The 18,481-nt window shown below is 43.8% G+C and overlaps 1 protein-coding gene across 4 annotated transcripts in view; it reads left to right on the plus strand.

Moving 5' to 3' along the window:
* The window catches only part of EML1 (EMAP like 1), a 166,367-nt gene that overhangs the window by 106,276 nt on the left and 41,610 nt on the right, over positions 1–18,481 (plus strand). For 3 of the 4 annotated variants that reach the window (XM_032482618.1, XM_032482615.1, XM_032482616.1), the window contains exons 3-4: positions 5,047–5,182; positions 16,390–16,524. In XM_032482618.1, the coding sequence (XP_032338509.1) occupies positions 5,047–5,182; positions 16,390–16,524 (271 nt within the window). Of the gene's footprint in view, positions 1–5,046; positions 5,183–16,389; positions 16,525–18,481 lie in introns of those variants that run through there. The other variant, XM_032482619.1, reaches the window with a different exon arrangement.

Here is an 18,481-nt window from a genome sequence, read left to right on the forward strand (position 1 = left end):
TCATGGGCTCTAAACATCCCATTTCCTTTTGAGGGAGAAGGATGATACTAGATTATTATGAGACAGAATTTTGAAATTATGACCCAAGGAAAAATGAAAAACTTAACAGTGTCTCGGAAGTGACGACACAGTGCCTTTTTTGGAAGCGGGGATTTTGTTCTCAAAATTTAGTGCTGTCTGATCACCACATGCGTGTCGAATGCCTTCTGTGTCGGCATCAGAGCAGGTGCTGCCTTCATGGGGCCTCCAGGTAGTGGAGTGGACGGGAATAGATAGTGTGGTGACAGCGGCAGACTGAGGACTGTGTGGGCACAGGAGGCTCACCCAGCCTGGTTTGTTGGGCACATGTGTGTGGGCTTGGGGGGAGGCAGGTTCTGGCCCAGGAGCAGGACAGGAGTGGAGGCCAGGTGTCTTCCATTGGCCCCTCCAGGTAATTCTTTACCCTCCTCCAGCCAGCTCTCTGGCCCGGAGGCTGACCTGTATGGATGGTACCCACCACCCATCGCCCTCTGCTCCAGTGATGGGGGGAGCCCCAGCCGGGGTCTGGAAGGAGGCGAGAGTGAGGTCAGAGTACCCACTGCCCGACTCCTTCCACGCCGTGCTGCCATCAGCCCAAGAGATGGGGCTGTAAGCCTGGGGCTACATGTGGAGTCCAGTCCACTCCAGGCACCGTGAGAGTGACAGTGGTGACGCCCCCCTCAGCACAGTGTCTGCCGCGACTCTGACTGGGGAGGCAAGACTGGCCCGCCTGAAACAACAGGCACTAAATGGCGCGGCACAGGCTGACACGTGGTGGAGGCTCAGAGACCGCCAGCTCGGCGGGGCGGGACTCATGGCGTGAGGCCCTTCGAAGCCGGAGGACGGCACAGACCAGTGGTTCTCAAGGTCCCCGGAGCAGCAGCAGCTCCAACCTGGGAACTTCTTACAAAGGTAGCATCTCAGGTTCCGCCCCAGACCTCCTGAATCAGGGTGAGGCCCAGCAATCTGTATTTTAACCCATCTTCCAGGGGATTCTGCTGCACGGAAACAAGCCAAGGAGGTGGAATGAGGCAGGATCTGCTTGTTTGTGGTTTGTGTCGGGGGTAGGGGGCCTGGATGTTGAAGAGCCTGGGTGGGTGGCGGGAGAAAGACAACTGGGAGAGAATGAGCTCCCATCACTGAGGTTGTAAAAGAGCAAGATGACAGCGAGTGGCCTGGAGGCGCGGTGGCCTGGGAGTCGGGACGTGGTCCTCTCCCCGCGCCTCTAGGCTGAATGTGAAGTGGGACCAGACCAGACGTGTTGTCCCAACTGGACAAGATGGTGCGTTTCACGTCGTTAGCACTCTGCCCTCCGCCAGGCACTCCAGTTGGTTCTGGTGGCCTGTACTTGGTGGGGCCATTGGAGACCATCATTGAAGGACATTAGGACCAGAGGTTTCCATTAATGAACAGGTCAGAGAATGAATCAATAGAACCAAAAACCTTCTGCTGGAGATGCTGACAAGAGTAACAGTGGAATGAAAGACAGACGCCCAGCAAGCTGATGTGTGCACTGTGTCTGCTGCCTGGGGCCACCTCGACAGATTAGCACAAACCACAGAAACTGAATCCCTCGCACTTCTGAAGACCTGGAAGTCTGGAATCAGTCTCCCGGGGCTGAAATCAGGGTGCTGACAGGGCTGGTTCCTCCTGGAGACTCCGAGGGAGAAACTGTTCCATGCGTGCCGCATGTCGCCTGGCCTCCACGGCTGCTGGCCGTCCTGGGCTAGAGGCCGCATCACTGTAGGCTCTGCCTCCGGCGAGCTCCTCCCGTGCGTCTTCACGTGGGCTTCTTATACGGACCCCAGCCATTGGCTTTAGGGGCCGCCCGAATCCAGTATGACCTCATCTCAACCAATTACATCTTCAAAGACCCCATTTCCTAATAAGGTCACATTCTGAGGTTCTGGGTGGACATGAATTTGGAGGGTCCTGACTGTGGCTTTTTAAACTTTCTTTCACAATAAAAAAGAGAGAGAGAGAAGGTAGCCTGGTCCTCAGCTTTAGGGACTGAAAAGGTTCAGTGTATTAAAACGTTGGCATTCTAGGCAGTTTTGTCATCAATAATATTATTAAGAGCCTACATTGAGGCAGATTTAATTCTGGAATGAAAAAAAAATTCTGCTAGCATTTGTTAGTAAAGTTTTCATTTTAGGGTTGTTTTAGATTTACAGGAAAGTTACAAGGGGAGTCCAGACAGTTCCCATACGCCCGATTATTAACACTGTATGTTCATGTGGCATGTTTGTCACAGCCAGTGGAACAGTACTGATACACTATTATCTATTAAAGGTATGCTTTATTCAGATGTCCCTGGTTTCTCCCTATGTCCTTTTTCTGTCCTAGGATCTCATCCAGGATTATACTTCATCATCATGTCTCCTTTGGCCCCCCAGTACTAACAGTTTCTCAAATTTTCCTTGTTCTTGGTAACCTTGACCCTTTTGAAGGGTCCTGGTTAGGTAGTTTATTGACTGTCCTTCAGCTTCGGTTTGTCTGATGTTTTTCTCATGATTAGACTTGGATTGGGTTTAGGGAGAAAGACTGAAGAGCTGAAGTGCCAGTCTCATCGCATGCTACAAGGGTGTGCGCTGTCAGCATGACCTACCACTGTGGATGTTGACCTTGACCTCCTGGCTGAGGTCCAGTAGGTCAGGTTACTTCTCCCTCCCCTCTGCACTGCTCTGTTTAGGGGAAGTCGCTCTGCACAGCCCACGCGAGGAGTGGAGAACTGTGCTCTGCCTCTCAGGGACCGAATGCCTACATGAACTACTTGGCGTGCTTCTGCCTGGGGGCTCGTCCTCCTCGCTGACGGCTTCCCTCGTGTGTTTATATCAGTATGAACCTGTGGGTGTTTATTTTATGCTCTAGGTTAACACCCAGTGTCACACTGTTTTGTTGCCTAGATTGTTCCAGCTTTGGCTCTTTCCTCTGGCCCCGGCGTCCCTTTGCTGTGCCCCCGTCAGTGTGGGTTTTGTGAGCACTTCCTTACTTTCTGGCATGATCAGAGACTCCAGGCTCACCTTGTCTATTCCCTGTCCCAGCCCTAGATTCAGGCATTTCCCCAGGGAGTCCTGGTCCCTTTTGTTGTAGAATGGCATTAGAAACCAGAGTTTGGGCCCTGGGTGTCATGGGTTTCGGGTCTCTCAGCAGACAGAGCTAGGAAATAGAAGCATTTATACAATCCATGTATACATACTGGTCTTCACCGGCACGTCCACGTATCTGTGTTTCTATTAAGCCAGACGTGAGTTCACGCCAGTGTCTCCCCTCTACTCCATCACCACCTCGTTAGCTCAAACCCCCCTAACCCCTGCTGCTCGTCTGTAACCTCCGTCTCCAACAGAAGCCCAGCTTCTACCAGCCTCTACACATTTACTAATTGTTCAACACTAGTGTTCACACATGGTGGTTTCAGAATTGTTCACCCACGGCCCCGTGGGAAACAACTTTACCAACTAGAATACAGAGCTTGTATGCTATTCCTTTCCTAGTCTGATAGTCTCTACTCATTTCCAAAATTCCTTCAAGTCAGTACCTTTCCTCTCCACCCTGTTTCTTGATGTTATGTTATATATTTGTAATACAGTTACGTTCTTTTGTCACAATCTGCTGTCCATTGTGGGGTTCCCCCATCTCCTAATGGATTTTTATTTAGCATGTATTAAGATTCACTTTTTGTGCTGTAAGGGTCGGTAGGTTTTGAGAAATGCATAGTCACACATCCACCGCTTACAGTATCACACAATAACGTTAGCATCCTAAAAAAGCTCTCGTGCTCCACCTAGCCACGCCGCCCCCAGCCTCTGGCACCTACTGATCTGCTTTCTGCCTCTGTGGTTTAACCTTTTATAGAATGCCATTTTGAATGGACTCAGACAGAATGAAGCCTCTCCGACTGGCTCCTTTCGCTTGGCAGTGTGGATTTAAGACTCACCTGTGGTTGCGTGGATCAGTCCATTCCTGTTACCACTAAATCCTGTTCCAGTGTATGGATGAACCACAGTTTGTTTATCCATCGCCAACTGAAGGACATCTTGGTTGCTTCCAGTTTTTTGACAGTTATAAATAAAGCTGCTGTAAATATTAAACTCAGGTTTTGTGTAGACATAAATTTTCAAATCAGTTGGGTAAATACTTAGTGGCAGCACAATTACTGCCTCCTATGTAAAACTTAGAAGCTTTAGCTTTGTAGGAAACTGCCAGAGTGGCTGTAGCATTTTTGCATTCCCACCGGCAATGAAGAGGGTCCCTGTTGCTCAGTGTCCCGGCCAGCAATTGGTGTGCTGTCTGTTTCTTGGCTTTTAGTCATCCCAATAGGTGTACAGAGTTACCTCATTATTCTTTTAAGTTGCATTTCCCTAATGATAGAAGATGTTGAGCATCTTTTCCTGTGCTCAGTTGCCATCTGTATATACTCTTTGGTGAGGTATCTGTCCACATCTTTTGCCCGTTTTTTTAATTGGGCTATTCGTTTTCTTACTGTTGAATTTTAAGAGTTCCTTTTACGTTCTGTATACAAGTCCTTTATCAGATATGGGACTTGCAAACATTTTCCCTGGTTATACGAATTATCTTTTCATCCTCCTAACAGTGTCTTTCACAGAGCAAAGCAAAGGTTTTTTTTGTTGTGTTTTGTTTTGTTTTGTTCATTGTAATGAGGTCCAAGCTAGCAATTTTTTCTTTCATGGGTGTGCTTTTGGTGTTGTACCTAAAAATTCATCACCAAACCCCAGGTCACACAGATTTTTCTCCTGTGTTTTCCTCTGGAAGGTTTATACTTTTACATTTCACACTTCATTCTGTGGTTCCTTCGGAGTTATTTTTTGTATAAGGTCTGAGGATGGTGCCTGAGTTCATTGCTCCAAGCTATTGTTGAAAGTCTCCATTGAGTTATCTTTGCACTTTCGATGATTCTGCTGAAGATTTTGAAATGGATGTCCCTTTCCGCTCTACATAGCTTCAGTCCTATAAAAAGTTCTCTTGAAAAAGGGAAAGTTCTGATTTCCTTTTCTGCTTGTCTTACAGCAAGACCGCTGGTGCAGACCTTGCCTTTAAGAACCACTGTCAACAACGGCACTGTGTTACCAAAGAAGCCCAGTGGCTCCCTACCGTCCCCCTCGGGGGCCAGGAAAGAAGCCGCTGTACCTGCTGCAAACAAAAGGTAGGCGAGAAGCACCTTAAGTGGTAAGCTCTGGGAACAGGTCCAGCTCCCATGTTAAAATAAGTATTGCTCTTTTATATGGCACTTCAGAATTTCTCATTTGAGTTAAAGCTTGCAAAAGTGTGATACTTGTTAATGTCGCCAAAACAAGAACCATATCAATTTCTTCTTCTTTTAGATTTAATCATTTTGTCTTTGAAATCTCATTTGCTAAAGCCATGGCGGGCCATTTTGTATTGTTACTTAAAACTTCTCTCTTGAAAAAACTAATGGGAGTATAACCTATATAAAAAATGAATATGCTGCTTCCAAGTCTTGGAATTTAGGAAAATTCAGGGTGCCGTACCGAGTGCAGGATTTTTATCAGTAAAATTTGGGTAAACTCATACTTTAAAGTGACGCGTAACAGCGGAGATGCAGGTGTTGCTGTTGTCCGTCAGGCAGAGCATAGGTTGCTCTTAACTTTCCTGTAGTTTCATAATTGTCATGTTAAAATTGTATATTTTATATGCCAGGTCACCGTTCTAAATTTTTACGCTCTGAAAAATGAAACATCTGATGGTAATATATAAATAATATAATATAAATAATATAATGTAAATTCTTGGGCAGTCTCCCTCGTGGACTTGGTGCACGAGCTCGCAGAGTTCACTGCAGTACTAGCTAGCCTCATGTGCGCTGGGGGCTCGGGGCGTGGGTGTGCTCTGCAGCGCGCAGGGGTGCCCACCGGGCAGGTGAGGGTAGGCTGGACGCCGCATTGTGACTCAGAGTGAAAATGTAGCAATCCCATCTTATATTTTTATTTTTTATTTTGGGGGGAGGGAGGTAGTTGGATTTATTTATTTATTTATTTATTTATTTATTTATTTATTTATTTATTTATTTATTTATTTATTTATTTTTATTTTTAATGCAGGGTCTGGGGATTGGACCTTGTGCACATGAAGCACGCGCTCTACCACTGAGCTCTACCCTCCCCCACCATCTTATCTTTGAAATACATAGTGTTTGTATGTAAAGGCCATTCCTTCACCAGGCAGATTTTCATTGTGTTTCATCAGATAGAGTTTCAGGTACTTATTGTTTGTGAATTTTAAGAAAATTGGTTTTGCAGGGCTTTTTAGAACTCTAAAATGAGATTCTTAGCTTCATTTCTTACCTACTTAATACATGTTTGAGTTATTTATTTACGATCAACACAAAATGACCTGGAATCTACTTGGCAGCAGTTGATACGGGCTGTCTTTTATTCATCTAAATGTTGTAAGATTGACAAGACTGACATTTTTTTTAAGTTTTAGGTTGCCATCTGTTACCATTTCTTTCCTTGTCTTTTAAAATTGTGGCAGAAAACACATGACATTAAATTTACCATCTTCACCATGTTAAGTGTACAGTTCAGTAATGTTAAGTATATTCTCGTTTTTGTACAGCAGATCTCCAGAGCTGTTTCATCTGGCAAAACTGAAACTGCACCTATTAATACACAGTAATTCCTCCCAGAGCCCTGCTGACTGCCTGTTCCCTTCTGTTTCTGTGAGCTGACCACATCGATACTTCCTATGAGTGGAATCGCACCGTGTTTGTCCTTTTGGACTTATTTCACTTAGCAAAATTTCCTCAAGGTTCATTCATCCTGTAGCATGTGACAGGACTTCCTTCTGTTTTAAGGCTGTGTCACATTCCATTGTACATGTGTACCACATTGTGTTTACCCATCCACCTGTCAGTGGGCATTTGGGTTGCTTCTGCCTCTTGGCTATTGTGCATAGTGCTACCATGAACATAGGTGTGTGGATATCTCCTTGAGTCCCTGCTTTGAATTCTTTGGGGTATCTACCCAGAAGTGGGATTGCCGAGTCATATGGTAATTCTGTTTGTAATTTTTTGAGGAACTGCCGTAATGTTTTCCATAATGGCTGCACCATTTTACGTTCCCACTAACTGTACACAAAGTTTCCAGTTTCTCCTCATCTTTGCCAACATTTGTTGTTTTCTATTCTCGATGGTGGCCCTTCTAATGCGTATGATGCGATTTCTAGTGTTTTCATTTGTGTTTCTGTTACTATTGTGGTGAGCATCTTTTCACATGCTTGTAAGCCATTTCTATATGTTTTTTTGGAAAATTTTCTATTCAAGTCCTTTGCCCATTTTAGTTGTTATTCATCTTTTTGTTGTTGAATTGTGGTAGTTCCTTATACATCCTAAATATTAATCTCTTACCAGATACATGATTTACAATATTTTCTCCAATTCTGTAGGTTGCTTTTTCGCCACATTGATAGTTTCCTTTGCACAGAAGCTTTTTAAATTTGGTGTAGTCCAATTTGTCTATTTTTGCTTTTGGCGTCATGTCCAAGAAATCATTCCCAAATCCAATGTCTTGAAGCTTTCCCCCTATGTCTTCTTCTAGGAGATTCATAGTTCTAGGTCTTCAATCCATTTTGAGTTAATTTTTCATACAGCATAAGGGTCCAATTTCATTCTTTTGCACATGAATGTCCAGTTTTCCCTGCACCATTTGTTGAAGAAACTGACTTGCCCCCATGTGTAGTATTGGCACCCTTGTTGAAAATCATTTGCCCCTATAGACAAGGGACTATTTCTGGGCTCTCTATTCCGTTCCATTGGTCTGTGTTACCTGTCTTTATTCTAGTACCACACACTCTTGATGACTTTGCTTTGTAGTATGTTCTGTAATCAGGAAGTGTGATTCCTCCAGCTTTGTTCTTCTTTTTCAAGACTGTTCTGGCTATTTGGGGTCCCTTGAGATTCCATATGAATCCTAGGATTTTTTTCTATCTTTACAAAAAAAATGCCATTGGTATTTTGATAGGGATTGTGTTGAATCTGTGAATCACTTTGGGTAACATGGACATTTTAATATATTAAGTCTCCCAATCTCACAAACATAGGGTATCTTTCCCTTCTTTGTGTCTTTTTGATTCCTTTCAGCAGTGTTTTGTGGTTTTCTGTCTACAAGTCCTTCACCTCCTTGGTTAAGTTTATTCCTAAGTATTTTGTCCTTTTTGATGCTATTATAAATGGGATTTTTTTTAAATTTCCTTTTCAGATTGGTCATTGTTAGTGGATAGAAATGCAACTGACTTTTGTGTTTTAGTTTTTGTATCCTGCAACTTGGATGAAATCATGTATTAGTTCTGACGGTTTTTAGGAGGGAATCTGTAGGGTTTTCTACATATGAGATTATGTCATCTGCAAACAGAGGTGATTTTACTTCCTCCTTTCCAGCTTGGGTGCCTTTTATTTTTTTCTTGTCTAATTGCTCTGGCTGGGACTTGCAGTACTACATTCAGTAGCAGTGGTGAGAGTAGGTCTCCTTGTCCTGTACCTGATCTGAGAGCAGAGGCTTTCAGTCTTTCACCATTGAGTCTGATGTTTACTGTGGGCTTTTCTTGTATGGTTTCTACTCTGTTGAGGTAATTTTCTTCCATTCCTAGTTTGTAGAGTGTTTTCATCATGATGGGTGTTGAATTTTATCAAGTGCTTTTTCTGCATCAATTAAGATCATCATGTGGTTTCTGTCTTTCATTCTATTAATGAGGTGTATTTTATTGATTTTCCTAAGTTGAACCATCCTTGCGTTCCAGGTGTAAATCCAATTTAGTTATGGTGTATAATCCTTTTAATGTGCTATTAAATTCAGTCTGGTAGTATTTTGTTAATTTTCACATCAGTATTTATCAGGGATATTGGCCTGTAGTTTTTCTTGTATCTTTGTCTATGTTTGGTATCAGAGTAATGGTCTCAAAGAATGAAGTTGGATGCCTCCTCCTTTTATTTCTTTAGAAGAGTTTGAGGAGGGTTGCTGTTAGTTCTTTAAATGTTTAGTAGCATTCTAGAGTCCTGCCATCTGGTCCTGGGCCTTTCTTTGTTGGGAGATTGTTGATTACTGCTTCAATGTCCTTACTAGTTACAGGTCTGTTCAGAGTTTTTGATACTTCATAATTCAAACTTGGTAGGTTGCATGTTTCTAGAAATTTATACATTTCTTCTAGGTTATCCAATTTGTTGTTTAATTTCATAGTAGTGTCTTATAATCCTTTTTATTTCTGTGATATCAGTTGTAATAAACCCTCTTTTGTTTCTGATTTTAGTTATTTGAGCCTTGTCTCTTTCTCTTAGTTTAGTGGAGAATTTGTCAATTTTGTTGATCTTTTCAAAAATCAACTCTTGGTTTCATTGATTTTATTTTCTATTGTTCTTTCTCTATTTTGTTTATTTCTGCTATAATCTTTATTATTTCCTTCCTTCTACTAACTTTTGGCTTCATTTGTTCTTGTTTTTCTACTTCCTTGAGGCATGAAGTTAAGTTGTTGATCTGAGATCTTTCTTCTTTTTTAATGTGTTTACAGCTATAAACTTCTCTCTTAGTAATGCTTTCTCTGCATCCCATAAGTTTTAGCACATTTTGTTTTTGTTTTCTCTTGCCTCCAGATATTTTCTAAATTCTCTTGTGATTTCCTCTTTAGCTCATTTGCTGTTTAAGAGTGAGTTAATTTCAAGGCTGACTTTTAAAGTAGTAAATAGGTAATGAAAAAACGAGCTTCTTTTACTTTATTCTTGAAAAAATAGAATTAGAATTTTGGAATTCAAGTAAAAGAAAAAATTTTTCAGAGCATAAATAACAAAAGTAAATTTTGAAAGGTAGATACAATTTCTGACTTTCATTTCATTTCATGAGAGCTTATGTCAAGCATTCTAGCACTTTGATTTTGTAGAAGGCTCTGTGTTTGATCCAAAGTAACTTTGATGTAGTATAGTAATGCCCTTCACTTCATAGACTGTTTATGGTTTTCTTCAACCTTGCAGGATTAATTGACACAATTGTTAGAATCCTTGGCAAACTGTGTTTTGAGTTCTAGTATTGGGAACATGTATTCAGGGTAGAATCAGGCTGGGGGTGAGATTCATGAGGACGACTGCAGGGATGCGGCTGTGCTGGGAGTCCAGCTGATGCTTTCCCACAGGGTGTGAAACAGACAAAGAGACACAGTGGTGCTTCAGCACCTCTTTAAATCAGTGATGGTGGTAGAAATCTTTGGTTGATGATAATAAAAGCCTACTACATGCCAGATTTTTAATACCATGATCACTCATCCTCAAAACAACCTTCCAAGGTAGATATTATTATCCCTGTTTTTGCCCATTGGAAAAACTGAGGCTCAGAGGGCTAAAGTAGCTTGCGCCGGGTCAAGTAAGTGGAGAGCCTGGGCTCAAACCCAGATTTGTTTGGGTCCGGAGCTCACACTCTTTCCACAATGACAGGCTGCTGCTTGCAAAGATTTCCAGGTCAGGGCTTACATCTCCTCATAAAAAACGCTTGATATAATTACTCCTTGGAAACCATCCCTCTTGTGTGCCCCATCCTGTCTGTTTGCCGCTTGTTAGAAACAGTGACTCTCCAAGATGCCACTGAGAGGGACAGGAGCAACAGGCAGGAGCCAAGGTGACTCTGAGCAGAGATCTCTGGCAGGTTGCAGCTCTGAGAGACAGAACTGCCCATGAAACAGGGGCTGTGGGGGCTGAACTCCCAGCACAGCATCAGGCCCTGAGCTGTGAACAGAGGCCTGGGCCTCCTGCCTCCCATTTCAGCCACGTATGAAAGAGCCCGTGGACAGTGATTGCTCTCAGCTGTATCATCTTGGAAGGAAAGGGGGAAGGAGGGAGAGAGGTTCATTAGTAGCCATCATATTTTGTGTGTGTGTGTGTGTGTGTGTGTGTGTGTGTGTGTGTGTTAGCACTAAAACAGTAACCTTCTTTCCAGAAATATTCTAAGGCCTCTGTAGGCTTTTCTTTTTAATTTACAAAATAATCAGTTTTATTCTGCTGATAAGCTGTTGTCTTGCAACTAACTAGATTTTCTAGATTGAGTGTCCAAGACTCTTGATTTTCGGCATAGAGCTTAGTGATGCATTTATTTTATTTCTCTGCCTTTTATGGGCTTACTTGGATGTGAATTCTCATCCATCTGGAAGTTGGAAACCCAGACAATAGCATGTAAGACTTACTCTTGAGGAAGTTCCTATGGGTCTCTCATGAGGAGAGAATTTTGAAAGGAGAAGCCAGCTGGGCATTCTGAATATTAGGATTAAAACAACCTCCAGGCCATTTCAAATATGCTTACAATCATGTAGGGATTTTTCTGTAATCAGAGCCCCAAATTAACTGAGCTGGGGCATCTGTGCTGTGTAGATGGGTATATGTTTGTTTTCTTTTTTCCAGGGTTTTTTCAGCCTAGTGCTTAAGAACAAAATCCCCTTTGGAAACTGTCCAGCACCCAGGGGTTGTGTTTTGTGTTGCCAATTAAGATTTTCGATTGGAGGCTTGATTTGGAATCCTTGGGAAAATCTTTGTTTCCATTAGTCAAAGGAGAAGAGGCAGAAAATCCGGGGAAGACATTGTAGGTCATACCTTGCTCAATGGGGAGGCTAAAGCTGACAATAGAATAACATTTCCACTGGCTCAGAACAGAGACAATCACTCATTCTTTCCACCCCTAAGTAGAGCTTTACAACAGGGTAGAGCTGTGAGAAGAGAGATCAAAAGAACAAAACTGGTACAAAAAGAGAGCATTAATTTAAAAATGCCCTGTTCCAATTGTAAGATGGGACAGTAAATATCTGTGGCTGACAAACAGCTGACAGTCCTTTGGAAAAATAGTTGCACTCATTAGAAATCCAGCATTTGTTAAAGCACCGAAGTCAGTGCCAGGTACTTACATGATTTAAATCTGCTTTGGGCTGTTGCTTTTTAAATTATTTCTAATGTATTTCTCTGTCATTGAGATCCATTGAAATGTCTGTGTTGAATTCATGCTTTGAGTCTGTTCTCTGTAGCAAGGTAGCCATGGGAGTATTCTGCTGTTGAACAAAGGAAGAGGAGTTGGCAACTGTCCCTTTGTCAGAGAGATGCAATCCCCCCACTCTGGGCTCAGGTAGTTGGCTTCGTATGATAGAAACATCTTATTTTTATTTGTCAAATTCTCTTAGACCACCAGCCTTCTTAGGAAGTGCCGTGGTTTTTGCCACAAAGATGTCGTCAGACAGTAAAAGATAAGAGCATTTCTAAATTACTGAAGTGCATGATCTCAGTCCATCACAATCAGCTCACACCTTGCAGGACAAAAGCCAAGTTAGTCCTGGTTCCGTGTTGATTTGCCAGCACTCAGCATACCACCCAGTGTAGGCTGATTCCGAAGAAGAACTTGTTGAGTAGATTATTGTTTTGATCTAGCATTAATCACTCCTGCCATCATGACAGATGACAACATCCAAACAAATCTCTGGCCGCATGCATGAGCTGCCTGCCAGATTAGTATTTTCTTTTAATTGTGAAAGTTTGGAATCTTTTTTGCAAATTTTTGGAAAACCAGTTCTTGACTCCAAATCACATGATGAAAGAAAGAGTCCTTGTAGCTCCTTACGCTTAGAGTTACCTAGCCATCAGAAGAGAGGTGGCCACCTTTGTTGTTCTCCGCTGAGAGATGTTGTTATGCCTAAAATTTAGTTTAAACTGGCAAAAACCATTGAATGCAAATGTTGTGTAATGTCAAGGACCATTATGTTTTCAGAACTTAGAAGGTTTTTGGTTTAGGAGTTGGGGAACAGAAGAGAAAGGAAATGATGGCATTGATGCATTTCTACACCAAAAATACTTGGCTTGCCTTAAGCACTAAAAAATGTGCTGTGTTATTATGCAGTCTCTCACAAGCTAGTGCTCCTACCAGTTTCAAAATAAAGAGCATGATTTTTTACTTGCTGTTCAGAGGGAATGTAACTTCTTTGATACTATTCCCCACTGGCTGTGTAAGGAGGCGTCTCGCAGTGAGTGTGCAGTATCGCTCCTTCCGGCTGCTCTCGTTCCTGCCAATGTCTTGTCTCCCAGCTCTCTTTTCTGTCCTTCCCTCTGAGTCCTGGTAAATCCTCTTTAATTCATGCGTGCTCTCGGCTCTCCAAAGGACATGTCTTGTTTTTTCTGTGTAGACAATAGTAGATTATTTTTTTAAAAACAGCCTACTGTTTTAATGCAAGTATGCGAATGGTAAATTTCTTGAAAGAGCTGTGATGGATTATATCCAGGTCTGTATATGCAAACCAAGATGTTTCCCAGTGTTAATGTATCGGGGGCTCTGGAATGTGCTGACGCATACCCAGGTATCTCCCACGCCTTTATTATCGCACTCACGTCTATTCTGCTTTGTTCCTGTGCTGCTTATGTGTATATTAAACAGGTCTGTGAGTCTTCTCAGTGCATGCAGACCGATCAAGTCAACGCCCCGGTGAGGGTACTTGGATTTGCTTTGCCACCCTCGCTGCTGCTTCAGTAGTTTTACCTCCCTTTTAGTACAGCAGCTGAGGAGGGGACGGTTCTTATCTGATGCCTGCCATTGATCAAGTCTTAAATCTGATAACCGTATTAATTATTGACCTTCATTGGATTTTTAGATGTTCAGCATCTCTGTTCAATGGGTCCCCAAAATGCATACACTTCGGTGTTTCACAAATTGCTGGCGATCTTAACTGGGAGGTCCAGTAGAAAGTACAAGGGGTGAAGTAATTTCAGGCACGTTGCTTTCTTACCCCTGTAGTTGTTACCTCATTTGTAAAATGGGGGGATGGTGATGCTTTTGCAGGGGATTTGAGGTTCAAATGAAATGATCCGTGTAAAATGCAAAGCTCTGAACACATGTGACCTGTCGCTGCCCACGCTTCCGTCATGGATGTCCCCTCTTCACCCTTCCAGCCGCCAGGGTGAGTGTTTTATTAGGAAATTGGTGAACGTTTGCCATCATTGATTAATAGTCATGGCTTTTCAGTTCTTTAAGGGTGTTTTATACAAGCTTTAAACAGCCGTGAACTTCCCCTGAACTCCCACAGGGACACCGTGGAGGTGACGCTCTAGGCTGCCAGCTGCTGGGACAGTGCTCCTAAGAGCTTTGTACCAGATGCTTGGCAGAGGGAGATCCCGCTGCATGAAATTAGCTTGGTGTTTCTCATCACTGGAAGATCTCGAAATTTAAGCACAAAGGATTCTGTAATGTTTAGACTTTACTCCTAAATTTCAGAAATGTATTGCTCTCCAAAGATCTATAATTTCCTTGTCCTCAAATTGAGTGTTCTAAAAATTCACATTTTGACCTGACGGCACGCCCGTGCAGATCCCAGCTGTGAGATGTGGGTGCTGTCAATTCAGAGCTTCCTCGGTTACCAGAAAGGCTCCGCGGACAGTGTCTTCACACCGTCATGAGTGTGGTCATTTTTTTTAGGTTTGCTCACTCAGGGAGCGAGGTGGTTTTTCAAAAACTGATATGCTGTACAGTTTTTTAAAACATGCTAAGATATTATTTACTGAAGGTTGGCAGTTATGGAGGAAAAAGGACTGAAAGTTGGCCCAAAGGAAGGCAGAGATGAGGAGAAAAAAGAGACGGGAGGGAAGACCGCAGAGGCTCCCAGGGGCGAGGCTCTCGCAAGTTCAGTTATTTAATTGTGAGAAAGGAGGACTTTGGAATTCAGCCCAGGGACGGTAGTCTTGCTGTCTGGAGTCCTCAGCTCCTGTGTCCCCCTGATTGAAATTCGGTTCTGTCTCCACCGTCCCCTGGTGCTGTGCTCACTGGAGCCCCTGAGGCTACACCATCGCCCCCCCCCCCCAGCCCCCCGTCCCTGCAGCCCTAGCAGCCTTCTGTCCTCCCCGGGTTTATCCCTCCCCAGCCTCTCCAGGTTTCTCTGCCCCCTCAGATTCTGGCTGCAGTTCTTCAACTCACGTCTTACCAAGTGACTCCCTCCCTGAGGGTTCTCTTTACTCTCATCTACTCTCCTTCCTCAGGTGGAGATTTCCTCCACATCTGAGGTTCAGTGACCCCCCCCCCAACCCCAGCTGACTGTACTGGTCCCCAGCCACCTCCCAGGTTGCAGAATTTCATCACCTCCCACCCGCACCTTGACTCTGTGCACCTGGGCCAGACCTCCCCCCCGTAGCCCCTGCCCCAGAGAGGCACCCCCCACCCACCCCCTCCTTTCTTTCTCACAGAGCAGATGCCAAATTATAGCATCTCATGCCTCTTCCTGCCACCAGGGTCAGTGTGACATTCCTATTTCTTGTTTCATTTATTTCATCCTTTCATTTAGTAAATATTTATCCAGCTTCTATACTAGGCTCTGCAAAGTATACAAGAATGATTAGAACCTCAAGAAACTTATGGCCTTAATGATGAAGATTTAAAACAAAACAAAACAAAAAACACTGCACAGGGATACCCATAATACAGTTGCGTGCTCTGAGAGTGAGCCATCAACCTGCAGCCCCTGCCCTGGCTCCTTGTCCCCTCACGCCTGTGGATTACCTGTGCGTGGTATCCCTTGTCCTAGGACAGGCTCTTCCCTGCTGTGTAATTACAACACATTCAAGCCATTTGTTCTCTCCCTCCCAGAAATTCACAACCTTCAGGAAGCCTTCCCCAGATGTCCCTCACCAGGCTTCCCACCAGTCTAGCCCTTGGGTTATACAGAAGGAAGTCATCACTTGTAGGGGCAGCAGCTCCAAACAAAGGCATCCTGCAGAGGGTGGAATGAGTCTGTCATTACCTGTGGCATCTTAACTGTGTTTGTCCCACATGTGCCTTTAGACCAGAGTTCTTCGGTATCAGCATTATTGACGTTTGGGGCTGGATCAGGCTTCGGTATGGGGCTGTCCTGTGCACTATAGGGCATTTAGCAGCACTCTGGCCTCTACCCATTAGACGCCAGTAGCCGTCCTCTCCCCCGACCCCGCTGTGACAAGCAAAAATGGTTCCAGACGGTGCCAGGTCTCCTGGGGGGCGGAGTCACCGTGGGTTGAGCACCATTTGTCTAGACTGAAGCCTGCACGAGGGTCGAGGGTGGGGTCACCTCCCGCCAAGCCCTGGAGAGCACCCACGGTGCTGTTGGGGATCTTACCTTTCAGCTTCCTCTGTGACTGATCTGCACTCATTGCCGCAGGCACAAAGGCAGTGAGTAGAGGCATGGATGTCGAGTGACAATTCTGGAAAGTTTTTTTTTTTTTTTATCTCTGTAGTTAGGAATTTAGAACCAGCCTACCTTTTAAATATCCACATGGAAATCTGATGTCCTCTGTGTATATTTCTACACTCAGCAACAAGATAAGCTCCTCGGTGAAGGATTTCATGGTCCTTTTCATTGCACTTCTAGCACCATCAAGAGGACCAGCTCTTCCGAACGGGTCTCTCCTGGCGGCCGAAGGGAAAGCTACGGGGATTCCAAAGGAAACCGGAACCGCACAGGATCCACCAGCAGTTCTTCCAGCGGCAAAAAGAACAGTGAAAGGTAAGGGGCGTCTTGCCCGCTGCTTCCTGCTGATCAGATACTGTGGGCTGTCTTCTCCCCAGAGGTGAGTCAGAAGACCCCTAGTAAGCACACAAGCTGGGCGCCCTCCGTGGCGCACAGACCCCCTGAGATGAGCCTCGGCACTGGCCAGACAGCCTCTGATCGCGGCTCTCACCGGTCCTTGTCCAGGTGGACGATTACGACTTGAACTCCCAGCTCTAATGAAGACAGAAGTAATTCCTGAGAATTTGCTTAGTACCAACTCTAGGGGATTTGGGGAGTTGTTCTGAATTTCCACAGAGCGTTCGATATTTCTAGGACTCCAGCTGCCATTTCAAAATTAATGATAGTGGATTATTTAAGTTTGTCAAGAGTGTTGTCTGCCTTAGACTGGATGAAAATCTGTAATTCTGTGATTTGTCAGAAACTCTTATTAATATTGAGCTAACATCAGAAATAGGAACCATTTTCTTTCTGGTTTCATGAAACATGCTTTGAATATTTCTTTGAGGTTAGTTTATAATGGATTATGATAACTCCCTATTAAACTATTACAATTAAATAGTAATGTTTTATGAGTGAAAGCTCATTTTAATAGCTTGTTTTATGGGTAAGAATATATTGTGCATGTGAGATCAGTTTCTCTGTATATATGTCTACTCACCATACGTTATTCTCTCTTTTTAAATATTGTGCTTCAATTTTATTTTCTATTAAGCAAGTCTTAGGAAGGAACGTCAGCTTCACAGGCTGAGTATGTTTTGTTTTTTGTTTTTTTCCAAATGTTCATGTAAGGAGAAGGCTTAGTCATAAAGCAGTTGACTCCAAGCCACAGGCTGTAAAAATTCCAAGCTCGTAAGTCCATTCTGATTCAGTCCTATAAACGAAGCTTAAACTCTTTCCCAGTTTTATTCCTAAAAGATATGTTTTGTTTAAAAAAAAAAAAAAGATGCAGGCACCTGTCACATCTCTAGCAGGTCAGGTCCACAGTCAGTTAACAATCTCAAAACCACTGACATGGGGTTCTGTCCTCTGATGTAGACCATTAGTACTTCTTATCAGAAGATTATGCTAATTGGGTGGTAAGACCTTGGAAATAAGGCCAAGTGGTTACAACGGCAGCAGAGCGTAAGTAAGCGGGAAATGCAGCGTGCATTTAGGCTTCTGTGAATTCAGGGGAAGCTTGGACGTTGACCTGAAAGGTCTGGCTCTTGGCAGTTTTTAAAAACTTGGCTCCTTCTCAGCACATCTGATTTGTATTAAGAATTTCCAGAAGAATCTCCATTGTGCAAACCCCAGAACTATTTTATCTTTTAAATCCTATGGCTTTGCTAAACATACTGGGTAAATATTTCCATGAAAGATAATTACAAAGATTTTTTTTGTAATGCCACTGTAGGAAATTTTGATTTGGAAATGAGGGACTGGGAAAATTTACTAACCATTTTCCAGAACTAATTCAGGCAACTACACACGTCCATTTAAACACAAATTCTTTGTCACGTTAGAACCCAGGAATAGTGGAGGCCCACAAAGCGCCAAACTGGTTGAATTGCACTGGAGGAGTTTCAGAGAGAAAGTCCCTGCCTTCCCTTAGGTCAGCGCTGGTACCAGGACACCTTTCGGGGCCGGTAGGAGTAGTGGCAGCAGTAAATCAGACAGAGGAGGAAGCAGCTAAGACGCTACGGAGGTGAAGGTCAAGCTGCTGCTCTCGTTGCTGCCTGTCCTCGTCCTGTCCCTCCCCCTTTCCGTGCCTGTGCGAAGAGCCCCACTCTCGTGCTGCCTTGACCCTGCCCCCAGTCAGAGCTGGAGTCTAACGGACCAGAGCCCAGGCTCCAGGGCTTTGAAAGCCCACAAAGAGAGGGATGGAGAGGTGGCCCCGATGCAGTTCCTTTTTTAAACATTATGGTCCTCGGTGGTCTCAGATATCATGACCTCTTCCGCATCGCACACATTT

This window comes from Camelus ferus, chromosome 6 (genome assembly GCF_009834535.1).
Source record: "Camelus ferus isolate YT-003-E chromosome 6, BCGSAC_Cfer_1.0, whole genome shotgun sequence".
Taxonomy (NCBI): Eukaryota; Metazoa; Chordata; class Mammalia; order Artiodactyla; family Camelidae; genus Camelus; species Camelus ferus.